At 29.6% G+C, this 12,296-nt stretch overlaps 2 protein-coding genes across 2 annotated transcripts in view; both read left to right on the top strand.

The window, feature by feature from the left end:
- LOC125811740 (2-alkenal reductase (NADP(+)-dependent)-like) overlaps positions 1 to 12,296 on the top strand; it is a 71,336-nt gene that overhangs the window by 15,289 nt on the left and 43,751 nt on the right. The gene's annotated exons all lie outside the window — the stretch shown is intronic.
- On the top strand, positions 8,786 to 10,237 carry LOC125811736 (acetyl-CoA-benzylalcohol acetyltransferase-like). Its single transcript, XM_049491272.1, has one exon. The coding sequence runs from the start codon at positions 8,824 to 8,826 to the stop codon at positions 10,159 to 10,161; it is 1,338 nt and encodes a 445-aa protein (XP_049347229.1). The 5' UTR covers positions 8,786 to 8,823; the 3' UTR covers positions 10,162 to 10,237.

The following is a 12,296-nucleotide window of genomic DNA, read 5'->3' as shown; positions in this document are numbered from 1 at the left end:
AATTATTTTATTCCGTTAGGATTAAAAGCTCGTTAATTAATTTATATTAATTCGTCTTATTTAATTACTAGCCGAATCTATCTTAACTAACTTAAATTGACTAAGTTTTTAATCCACTTTTAACCGACCCCACCCCTATTGTTTTTTACAATCAGCAGCAACCCTTAATACAACAATACAAATCCATGCCATACCCATTACATTCCAATAACATACAGCAAACAACGACCCAACCCCCTTTGCAAATTTCCAAAATTCCTACTAGCCCACTCTTAATTCCCACGACCCAGCCCATTACCCCTATAACCCGACCCAATACATAAAAAATACCCAACAAACACATTACATTATAACAACATACAAACAATACTTGACCGACCCCACCCCTATACCCTTTATTCTTCTTCTTCTTCCAGAAAAAGCCAAAACCCAGAAAATGTCCAGCAACCAGGCAGTACACTGCTTCCCTTTGGCTTCTTCTTCAAAACGTCCTTATCCCCATTAATGTGGCAACAGAGCAATAGCAGGCACACGCGTTTTTCCCCTTCCTCTTTCGGAATAGGGCAAAAAATTCAGAGAAAGTAGGTTTTCCTTTAATGGTGAAAGGTTTTTGAAATTCAAATTTGTAGTCCTTGAAGTTGAAATTGCCCTAATCTTTTCCCCCCAAAAAATCCGAACCCTAATTTCCCCTTATATAAACACCTTTTCTGTTCATTTGTAGGGGGGATTTTTTTTTTTTGAAAAATTTGTTGTTAGAGGAAATATTGGAGATTTTAGTCAGAATTTGAGAGGAACACAAGCTACTGGTCAAAACATTCACATACAAACATTTGGAGAGAAAAGTTAGGAAGAGAATCGGAAAAAGTTATAAAAGTTCAAAGGTTCCGGGAGAATTTTTATTCGGTTTCGTTTAGCTTCTCTTGGTGTGGTGCTTGAACCTCGAATTGGCGCGTTACAAAAGCCCGCTGTCTCCTCTACTCGTTATTGTCCTAGTTTCGTTGCCTCGAGAAAGGTATCGTCCCTCTCTCTGTATTTCGTTCTCATTATAGCACGTTGCGTGTATTTGATACCTGTTTTTCTTGTGAGTTTTCGGGAAGTAAGCTTGAATTCGGTTAATGGAATTTGCTTTGGATTCATATTGGCCATGCTTGTCTATATCTATGTGATTTACACTTCTAATGTGTCGGCTATGCTATTTTGTCTCCTTTGCTGTCCCTTTGTGTTCTCAACTGCCCTTTGGGTTTAGCTGTCAAAATGTTCTACTCATCTTGTTCCCTTTCTTATCATCGTAAAAGTGTAATGGGGTTTGATGTTAGATGTCATTTCCTTCATTCTCCCACCTCAAGTTAAATAAAATGGACCAAGATGTCGACGTTACGAGTTGTGTGTCGTGCCCGCTATTGTTTTGAGCTCTTAGATCGAACTTGTTGCTGTCCGTTTCGATTCTTTACTAGTTTATTTCGGTTGAGTCTATTGTGAAGGGCAAGTTTTAGTTTTCTTTTTTTCTAGATCGCAGCATGTCTTTTTTTTTCCTCGTTCCTATTCTCAAGTGTGATGCCTATAGTTCAGCCTTTTCGTCTTTCAAGTGTTGTAATCCGAAAGTTTGCGCGTTATTGTATTGTTGTCAATTGGTATTGAGTAGTTTTAAGTGACATTAGTACAGTTCTCGTTCGGCGTTGATTTTCTCTATTTAGCTTAGTTTGTATGTGTTTTTTCTGTCTTAACCTTGAAGTATGCTTAAAGTGTTTCTTAGGGACGCTTCTGAGTCATTGTCCGATATAGTGGTAGGCTGTTTTATGCTTCCTCTCTGTGATGTGTTAGGGTCTGTTTTCTCACTATATAGAGCAATCTTTAGCTCATTTCTACCCTCTTCGGTTTAGTATTCGATGCTTAAATGGCTTACTGCTTAAGAGTTAATATTTCTTGTTTTTATTTAAATAGCTTTTAGAAGTGGGTTTGAGGTTATTGGACTGATCTTCTAAGTTATTCTTTGTTTTATTTTCTTAAGTTGAGTATATGATTGTAATATTGGTTAGTCCCTTTTTAGGCAGATTTCCTCAAATATATTCTTTGTTGCAGGCATTGTCTTCATTCTGTCCAAATATAGGTTTATTCCTAGAATTATTTTTGTGTGAATGCACCCTGTGCCAAACTTTGTTAAAATAAAAAATGGGCCATTTTCCTTTCGTTGTAGCATGTGAGATTTGTTTATCTTATTTTTGTCCTTTAGCATTTTATACATTGCCCTCTCTGGTAGTTATATGTTAGTAGTATCTATAAGTTTTCTAAGCCTTTATTTAGTGATTATCATAAAATGTGGTCCATCATAAACTTCGGTGATTAAAGCTTCTTACTTGTCTGTGTTGATTTCTTTTGAATTCAGATCATATGATAGTTATGTGTATATCTCATTTACTTCCCTTTGCAAAATATAGTACAATCTTTTCTTATCGATTTTTTTTTTCTCCTGTTGTATGCTAATCTCTTGCTATTTTATTGCATGTGAAACCTCCCGAATCCTCACGGATTATATCTCTTCTCCTTGCATTTTCCTATTGGGCCATTATGGCCCAATATTCATGTTCCTCGAGTCGGTCAGCAAGAAATCGAAATACAGGGTTTCGGAGGGTAAACAAAGCGGGATTTTGATTTTTTGAGCTCCGGAAAGGTCGAAAACAGGCTGCGTACCTGCTGTATACAGCAATATACGCTGGTATACATGGCAAAATACAATATGCAGGTGCAGGAAAAGGGAAATGCCGATCCAAAACCAGAAATACATGTTGCAGGGGTCTAAAAGGAGTGTGTACATTTGGAATACGACCGGATATACATGAAAACGAGCCTAAATACGGCCCGTATACAGTGATATACGTAAAGGGTATACACAGATTTTTTCAAAGGCAAAACAGGCCCAAAGGCCTTAGATAATTTCAGCAAAGTCCAAGATGTGGGAAATTTGGGCCAGAGGCCCAAATTTGATTATTTCCTTTCCCTCTCTTATTATTTATATCATATTTATTTGACTAACTTTGCTTATTTTATGGTTTTAATTTAATTAAATTCCCATAGATAGTCATTTCATTTTCATCATATCCAAATCAAAAGATATATTTATGTTTTATACTTACCTTTATTTCTATTAGTCTTGTCACTTAAAAATCCCCCTTTAACTCATCTCCCCTTAAATAAATAAAAAATGACAATATAAAAAATAGAAATAAATAAATAAATATTAGTAATGATAAAAAATAGTAATAATAGTAATAGATAATACTAGATTTTTTTTTTAATATATATTTTATTGTTTCATGGTCAGTTTCTTTTTTTATTAGTCCCGTCAACACTTGAGGTTTTCCCTTTAAAAGTTTTCTTTTAGTTATTCCCCTTGATAAAAAATAAGAATAGTAATAAATAAATAAGTTTTTTTTTACTTAGTTAAAATTTCATAATTGGTTAAAATGAATGAGTTCTTTTACTTTATTAAACTTTTCAAAATTAGTCAAAGTTGTGTGTTCTTTATTTAGTTAAATTTTTAAAAATATTTAGTTAAAATGAATGAGTTCTTTTACTTCGTTAAAATTTCAAAATTAGTCAAAAATCATTTTGGTCAAATCGCCGGTCAACCGCGAGTTAGCGGGCATTCCGAGGGCCTAACACCTTCTCGGAATGTACATTGAACTCGAACCCTTGTTTTCAATCGATTTTATCTGTTTGAATCTTTTGAAAAACCTTATATTTTTCTTGATTTTTTACTAAAAATTAAGTGGCGATTCTGTCCTTTGGAAACCCGATTTCTCTTAAACCATAAGTTTAATCGGTTTTTCGAAAACTAAGTCATTTTCCCTTTTACATACCTTTTAAGTAAAACAATATGTCAATCAAGAAGCAAGTTGAGTTACCAGCCTCAAACTTTCTATTACTAAAACATGAATTAAAAAAGATTGATTCCCCATCAAAAGTAACTTGAAGTATTTTTCTCTTGTCTTCTTCTTCAAACCTATCCAACAACACTTGATGATTCATACCTTCTTTATGGATTTATTGGATCTAGTTGAACCTATTGCTACTGTCAAATGGTTTTGCTTTGCCTGTCGCATCGGTAGGTGCCTTGGAACAAACTCATCAGTCATTTTACCATCCCAACTATGTTACCTTCCATATGTCTTCTTTTTGCTTTTGTTGCTTCCACTTCTTTATTGCCTAGGTGATATATCCCCTTCCCTAGCCACTCTATCAAAGCAAATGTCCAACATATTGTCTTCCTCACCCAAAAGAATCCTCACCCAAATCCACTCCATCTTCATCAAGAGAATCGTCACCCAAATCAATTGTATTTGACACTAAGACACTTGACTCATTCTTTCTTGCAAGCACACATTTAGGCACAAATACAAGATCTTCTGAACTTAATTTGCTATTTAAAGCAGGTGGTGAAACTTGTTTTTCTTGGATCAAATCGTGGTCATTCTCTGTTAACCTTATTTGATTTGCTTGACACTATTCTTTTAGTACTGGATACATGACAGTGCCAGCACAAATGACAAACCCAATAACACAGATGAAAGGACAACTAAATTTCTTTTTAAAAACTATTTTAAATTACTCTATTAATTATTTTAATATATAATTTTTTTTTATCTCAATATATGTGGTACTGATAAATTTTTGAGAATACTCACAACTATTGAATTCCACATGCAGTTTGTGTGGCTGTGTGCGGAAAGCTCTATATGTCTCCATCTTTTTTATTTCTTTTTCTTTATACTTAAAAATGTCATTTGTTAGGTGGGATAAGACGTGATACTTTTGAGTTACTCTGGAGATAAAATTTATTTCATTAGTTGAGATATTTAATGAGATAATTAGTTATCTCACTAATATATATAAAATAACTTATTTTATTATAGTAAAATAAATAATTTCAAAACTGACTTATGCTTCTAATTAAATGAAAAATAAAATTATTTATATTTTATTTTGAAATTACTATCTCATTTTCTTGGTACCAATTTGATATATATGAACCGTTAAGCTTTTCCTCTTCAATTATTAGGGAGCACGCTTAGTTCTTTTTTTTTTTGTATTATATAGTTTTAATAAATAGTGATAATTTCAGTTTTATTTTATGTGTTATTTGACTATACACATTTAATCTTTAATTAGTAAAGTTGGGGTTTTGATGCCTGAAGTTAACAAAAGTTAAACTACTTTTATTTAATAAAATGATTATTTGAAAATATAAAAAATAGAATAAATGGTTGATGATTCTAAATACTTGAGTGAATAGATTTACTCCAGTCCCTTAGCAAAATTAAAAAAAAGCAAGTCATATCATCTTCCATTCTAAGAATTCGATTAAATTCCTAGCTAAAACGATAGTCTAGTTTTAGAATTTATTTACTCAATCATCACTTTGAGGGTGTACGTGCACCTCTTAATTTAAAAAAAAAATCATGTATATATATATGTATATCTATTTTGATTGACTTTCAGAAACTAAATATAATTAATAGTTGCCCATTAAATACATAATAATGTGTTTTGTACCGTTAGTACATGTTAAGACATTCACCCAGACGACTAGGGTTCTATCAACCTTTTTTTTAGCTTAATATTAATGTACTCCTGCACTTGAATCTGAAGTTTAAGATTGGACGTTATAATATACAGCTTGAACTCCTTTATTTTGATTGTTTTTTTAATATATTTTTTTCTAGAGATATTGTAGGATATGAAAATGAATGTTTCTACTTTTTGTCTGTTAAAATCATGTACTTTTTTTTACTAGTATAAGTTAAAGAAAAAGAGAAATTGGTCTCTTTTTTTGTTTACATGATAATATTAGTGCACCTAGTTGGAAATGTGAGACAAAATTATATGAGTTTGAAGTTGAAGTTCGATTTCGACATGTAATTTAAATTTTTAAATTCTATTTTTAATAATAACATTATAAATTATGATGATTATTGAAATTGCCTTAATTTTTTTATACAATTTTATAAAATAAGCAAAAAAGTTCATAACAAAAATACAATATATTATCATAAAATTATTTTTAAAATCTACAATTTTTAATTAAATATTACTCCCTCCGTCCTATTTTATGCAACACTTTTTGAATTTCGATATTCAAACAAATCTATCTTTGACAGTAAATTTTTCATAGATCTTTTAAACATTTTGAATTATCAATTATTGTGACTTATTGTACTTTCTACATAGTTTACACTTATATAAATTACATTTAAAAAAAATGCAGATTTCATACACAAATTTTCGGTCACACTTAAACTATTTAACTCTCAAAAAATAAAAATTGTCACATAAATTGGGACAGGGAAATAATAATATTAATATCTAGCAATATTTAATAATTTACCGGTTGGTACACCTAACAACCTCGCACATGAATAACAACAATATTTTATGTAATCTGACTGATTTGAATTATGCGAAATAAAATTTATCTTATAAATTGAGATATTTTATGAGATAATTAATTATTTTACTACATATAAAAAAATAATTTATCTCACCATTATAAATTATATAATTTAAGAACTAACTAATACTCCTTATTATATTAAATAAAAAACAATTTTAAATTTTAGATCAAAATAATTATCTCTTTTTCCTCTTCAATTATTAGGGTCACGTTTAAACGACTTGCACAACATTTCTAGCTGTAATTGGTAGGTAAAGTCCTTGAGTGAACAGCTAAAAAAAACAAAAAAAAAAATAAAGCATAGAACATGTGGGAAAAAAGATATTACTCCCTCCATATTATTGTATGTAGGTGACATCTTTTCACTTGACACTAAATTTAAAAAAGAAAAGATTTTGAAATTTATAATTTAAAATAATTTATAGTTATCTAAATATCTATGACTCGATTATTTTATTTCATAAGTTTTAAAAAAAGTTCTTTCTTACTTTCTTAAATTTAATGTTGATTTAAATTAACCTGGTCAATTTATGTAGCACTTTTCATTTTTTGATAGTCAAATGGTCTAATCGAAAATTGCGCATGTGATCTTCAAATTTTTTGAAATAAAAATTACATATTTATAAACTACGTAAAAGTACTAGAAATTACAAAGATACATAAAAAAAATTATAATCAAAGATAAAATTGTTTGAATAACATTTAATTATGTGAATACTCCCTCCGTCCTATTTTATGCGGCATTTTTTGGATTTTGATATTCAAACAAGTCTATCTTTGACAGTAAATTTTTCATCGATCTTTTAAACATTTTTAATTATCAATTATTGTGACTTATAGTACTTTCTACATAGTTTACAAATATATAAATTACATTTTAAAAAGTTATAGATTTCGTACGCAAATTTTTGGACACACTTAAACTGTTTGACTCTCAAAAAATGAAAATTGTCACATAAATTGGGACAGAAAAATAATAATACTAATATCTAGCAATAATTAATATTTGGTACACCTAACAACCTCGCACATGAATATCAACAATATTTTAATAAAAGATCCGTACACATTTATGTAATCTGACTGATTTGAATTATGCGAAATAAAATTTATCTTATAAATTGAGATATTTTATGAGATAATTAATTATTTTACTACATATAAAAAAATAATTTATCTCACCATTATAAATTTTACAATTTAAGAACTAACTAATACTCCTTATTATATTAAATAAAAAACAATTTTAAAATTTAGATCAAAATAATTATCTCTTTTTTCTCTTCAATTATTAGGGTCACGTTTAAACGACTTGCACAACATTTCTAGCTGTAATTGGTAGGTAAAGTCCTTGAGTGAACAGCTAAAAAAACCAAAAAAAAGAATAAAGCATAGAACATGTGGGAAAAAAGATATTACTCCCTCTATATTATTGTAGGTGACATCTTTTCACCTGACACTATATTTAAAAAAGAAAAGATTTTGAAATTGATAATTTAAAATAATTCATAGTTATCTAAATATCTATGACTGATTATTTTATTTTATAAGTTTTAAAAAAAAATTCTTTTTTACTTTCTTAAATTTAATGTTGATTTAAACTAACCTGGTCAATTTATGTAGCACTTTTTCATTTTTCGATAGTCAAATGATCTAATCGAAAATTTGTGCATGTTATCTTCAAATTTTTTGAAATAAAAATTATATATTTATAAACTACGTAAAAGTACTAGAAATTACAAAGATATATAAAAAAATTTATGATCAAAGATAAAATTGTTTAAATCTCGAAATGTAAAAGCCATTATTATCGGTGGTCGTATTTGTACTATTCAAGTCCGTGATCCCTCCTTTCGCATGTTAACTCCTTTTCATTACTTGTACATTTCATACTTTTTAAAATACATTATACTACATATTTTTAATATACATGAGGTTTTAAAAGTCGTATTTACTTTCTTAAATGAATATTCTGTCAAATTAAGACACATAAATTGAAATTGAGGGAGTAACTTAGAGGGTGTTTGGATTGATTTAAAAATTGATAAAACGTACTTTTAAGTCAATTTTTTTACTTTTGAAAGTGTTTGACAAATACATAAGCTTGTCAAAATACAAACCCAATAACATAGATGAAAAGACAATTAAATTTCTTTTTAAAAGATATTTTAAATTATTAATTATTCTGATATATAATTTTTTTTCAATCTCAATATATGTGGTACTGATAAATTTTCAAGAGTACTCACAACTAGTGAATTTCCACTCTAATTTAAGTTAGGGATATTTTCTTCTTTATGAACTTCTCACTTATATATACATTACTTGTTCATTTCATTCTTTTTAGGACAAGTTAAATTTGAGTGCATTTAACCATGAACTATTCAATGCAAGTTAATATTTTGTCCAAAAACCTCATTAAACCATCATTACCAACGCCACAACACCTTAAAAATTACAAGTTATCTTTCTTTGATCAAGTGGCGGATGTAATACACTTACCTCTTGTTCTTTTCTATCCTCATTGTAGAAATAACTCGAAAAATGAAGAGCTCGAAGAGTCCTTATCGAGGATTTTAACACATCTTTACCCTTTAGCTGGTCGATTTGCTGAAGATGAATCGTCAATTCTTTGTCTCGATCAAGGTGTAACTTATATAAAAGCAACGGTCAATTGTAAGCTTGATGATTTCCTTCAACAAGCTAACAAAGACCTTGATCTAGCATTGTCATTTTGGCCTCAAGGAACTATGGATGTGGATGAGACGAATTTATTCGTCACGCCACTTATGGTTGTGCAAGTCACAACATTTGAATGTGGTGGTCTAGCCCTAGCTATTAGCCATGCACACCCTGCTATGGACGGATCCACCACATTCAAAATCATTTACGAATGGGCTAAAGTGTGCAAATTTGGTACTCCTTCTAAGGAGATCAACTTCATGAACTTCAATTTAGGCACTCTTTTCCCTTACAAAGATCTAACAACCATTCTTGAGCCTCCGGTTGACGAAGGCAAACGTACAAACTCTAAGTTAATTGCCAGAAAGTTTGTTTTTGAGGAAGATGCAATATTGAGGCTCAGAGAAAAATTTGACTCAACAACTGGCGAAGGTTTGAGTTTCAAACCTTCGCGAGTTGAGATGATTACAACACTTTTATGGAGGTCACTTATCCGTTCCACAGGAAGTACTTCACATTTGAAACGGTCTGTAATGTCATTTCCACTTAACTTGCGTGGTAAGGTAGCAACTTTTCCTGAAATTGCAAACTCTTTTGGGAATCTTATCATCGATATTCCAATAAAATTTGAACACGACGATGCAACAAAAATGGAGTCGTTGCATCACATTGTAAAACTCATAAAAGAGTCAGTTCAAGTGATTATCAGTAAATGTGTCAAAGCTACACCGGATGAAATAGTTTCTTTGGTTATCGACTTATACAATGATAGTTACGCCGGATTAGAATGGGGAGGAGACAATGAAGTTGTGAATTTTACATGCGCAAGTTTATGTAGGTTCCCCATACAAAAAACTGATTTTGGTTGGGGAATACCAAGATTAATGCTCTTTGGGTCAAGACATAGCCAAGTTTTTTGGTTGTATGATACTGAATGTGAGACTGGAATTGTTGTGCAAATGGAATTGGAGGAAAAGTACATGGATAAACTTGCATGTGACCAAGATATCATGGATTTTGCTAAATTTTAGGGTTTAATTTTCATCTTCTTTCATTTAATTTGTACTCCCTTCATTTTAATTTTCATGTTCTTTCATTTTCTATGAACACGCTTTGACTATAATTAAGTAGCATTTTAAGTTGTAGCAAGGATTATACTAAAATAAATAAAGAGGTCCTTCGAATATTCATATTCTTTATTCACCTTACCTTTTGTTGCTTTATTATTGATCCAATTAGTTGATCGACGTTTTCCTTTGTTTAATTTGTTTCTCCAATTTTCTGTTTTACTTTGTTTCAAAAAAAATTCGACAACTCATGACATATTTAAAATCACAAGATTAAAATATTCGAATATATTTTTAATCAAGACCACAAGATTACTAGATATTTGTTAGTGTGAATATGGATTATTTCATTAACTATAAAATGATCAGAAGGTTATGAGTAGGGGAGGAATGAAATGGTCCAAATTAGTGAACCATGGAATAAATTGAAATATTCTTTGAATGGGACTCTACAATATGGGTTCATGGGTATCACAAAATACGAATGTGTTTGGGGAAAAAAGATAGGAGTTTTGGTCAAAGATAATATCGTTGAAGAACAAGTATCCATGTCCAAGACTCAATGCAACACTTTATAAAAATATTCTAAACAGATTTTTGGATGCACTTGCTAGTTGCAGTAAAATTGCTGATCATTATATTTCTTTGTGGTGATTAATTAAGAAAAAGGGTTGTTTGGTGATCGGATAAGAAATAAATTATTTATATATTATTTTTTGTATAACTTACACTATGTTTAGTACTTAGGTAGATATAAAAATAAGTTATTCATGTATAAAAATAATACGATATTTGGTGAATAATTTAGAAATCTGCACGTGTGCAAAATTTTCTTTTTCAATAAATGGCCCAATGGGTGTTTAATGCACCTGTATGCGCGCACGCCTTGATTCTGGGACATATATTATATACCGGACACATTTTGGATTTCGAGATTTAAATAAGTCTATCTTTGATCGGAAATCTTTCATATATGTTTTAAATATTTTGAATTATCAATTATTGTGACTTTAATACTTTATACATATATTACAAATATATAAATTTTCATTTTAAAAATTTGAAGATTCATGAACAAATTTTCGATCAAACTTAAACTGTTTGACTCTAGAAAAATGAAATTTGTCCCATTAATTAGGACAGAGGAAGCTGTATATGTCTCCATCTTTTTTTATTTATTTAAAATGATCATTTTATAGGTGTGATAAGATATGATATATTTTAATTACACTTAAAGATTATGTCATAAATTGAGATATTTTATGAGATAATTAATTATATTACTATGTAAATGAATAATTTATATTTCATCATTATAAAATGGAAAAACTGTTTTGGTCAGAATTTAGCCAGAATGATAAAATGACATATTTCACACTATGTTATTTTACCTTTTTGAACATTTTTTTACCATTTTAACTTTAATACCTTTTAATTAAAAAATCAGTTTATTTTAAAATAAAAAGGATATTATAGACTTTTTTAAATTTCTAGCCAAATTTTCTGGCCATTTAGCATCACCCTTATAAAATATACTAGTCTTGGACACGTGCTTTGCACGTGTGTCCTATGAAAGGCATAAATTACTGTCAAAATCACATTTTAATCAGTATCACAAGTTATTCGATTTTTTTTTTTTAAATAGATGAACAATCAATGTATTCAAATAACTTCTTATTGTATGTCAAATGATTAGACATTTGATGAACCCTGCAAAATTTAGTTTGGTAACTAAAACAATGAGTTACATATTTTTAAGTTATTAGGTTCAAACATATGGTATATTAGTATGTGCAAAACTGAATAACAAAAATGATTAATGGATCTCATTTAAATGCACAATAAGAAAATTTCTACATATACCTTAAATTGGTATCTATACTTCAAGTCCAACACCCATACAATTCTAAATGCTTCACGGAAGAAAAATTTCAATAATGGAGAAAGAAAGCAAGAACGAAAAGTTGAGGATATTGCAAAGAAAGTCCTCATGCTTTGAAAAGAAAATTTTGTTATTGTTAGAGACAACATATCAACATAAAATTGTTCACTGTTTAATACTACACATGTATTAAATTTACTCTCATAACCTTTCAAAT

The sequence above is a fragment of the Solanum verrucosum genome, unplaced genomic scaffold, assembly GCF_900185275.1.
Source record: "Solanum verrucosum unplaced genomic scaffold, falcon-dt-bn FXZP01000238.1, whole genome shotgun sequence".
Lineage (NCBI taxonomy): Eukaryota > Viridiplantae > Streptophyta > Magnoliopsida > Solanales > Solanaceae > Solanum > Solanum verrucosum.
This window is presented reverse-complemented; position numbering and strand designations above follow the sequence as displayed.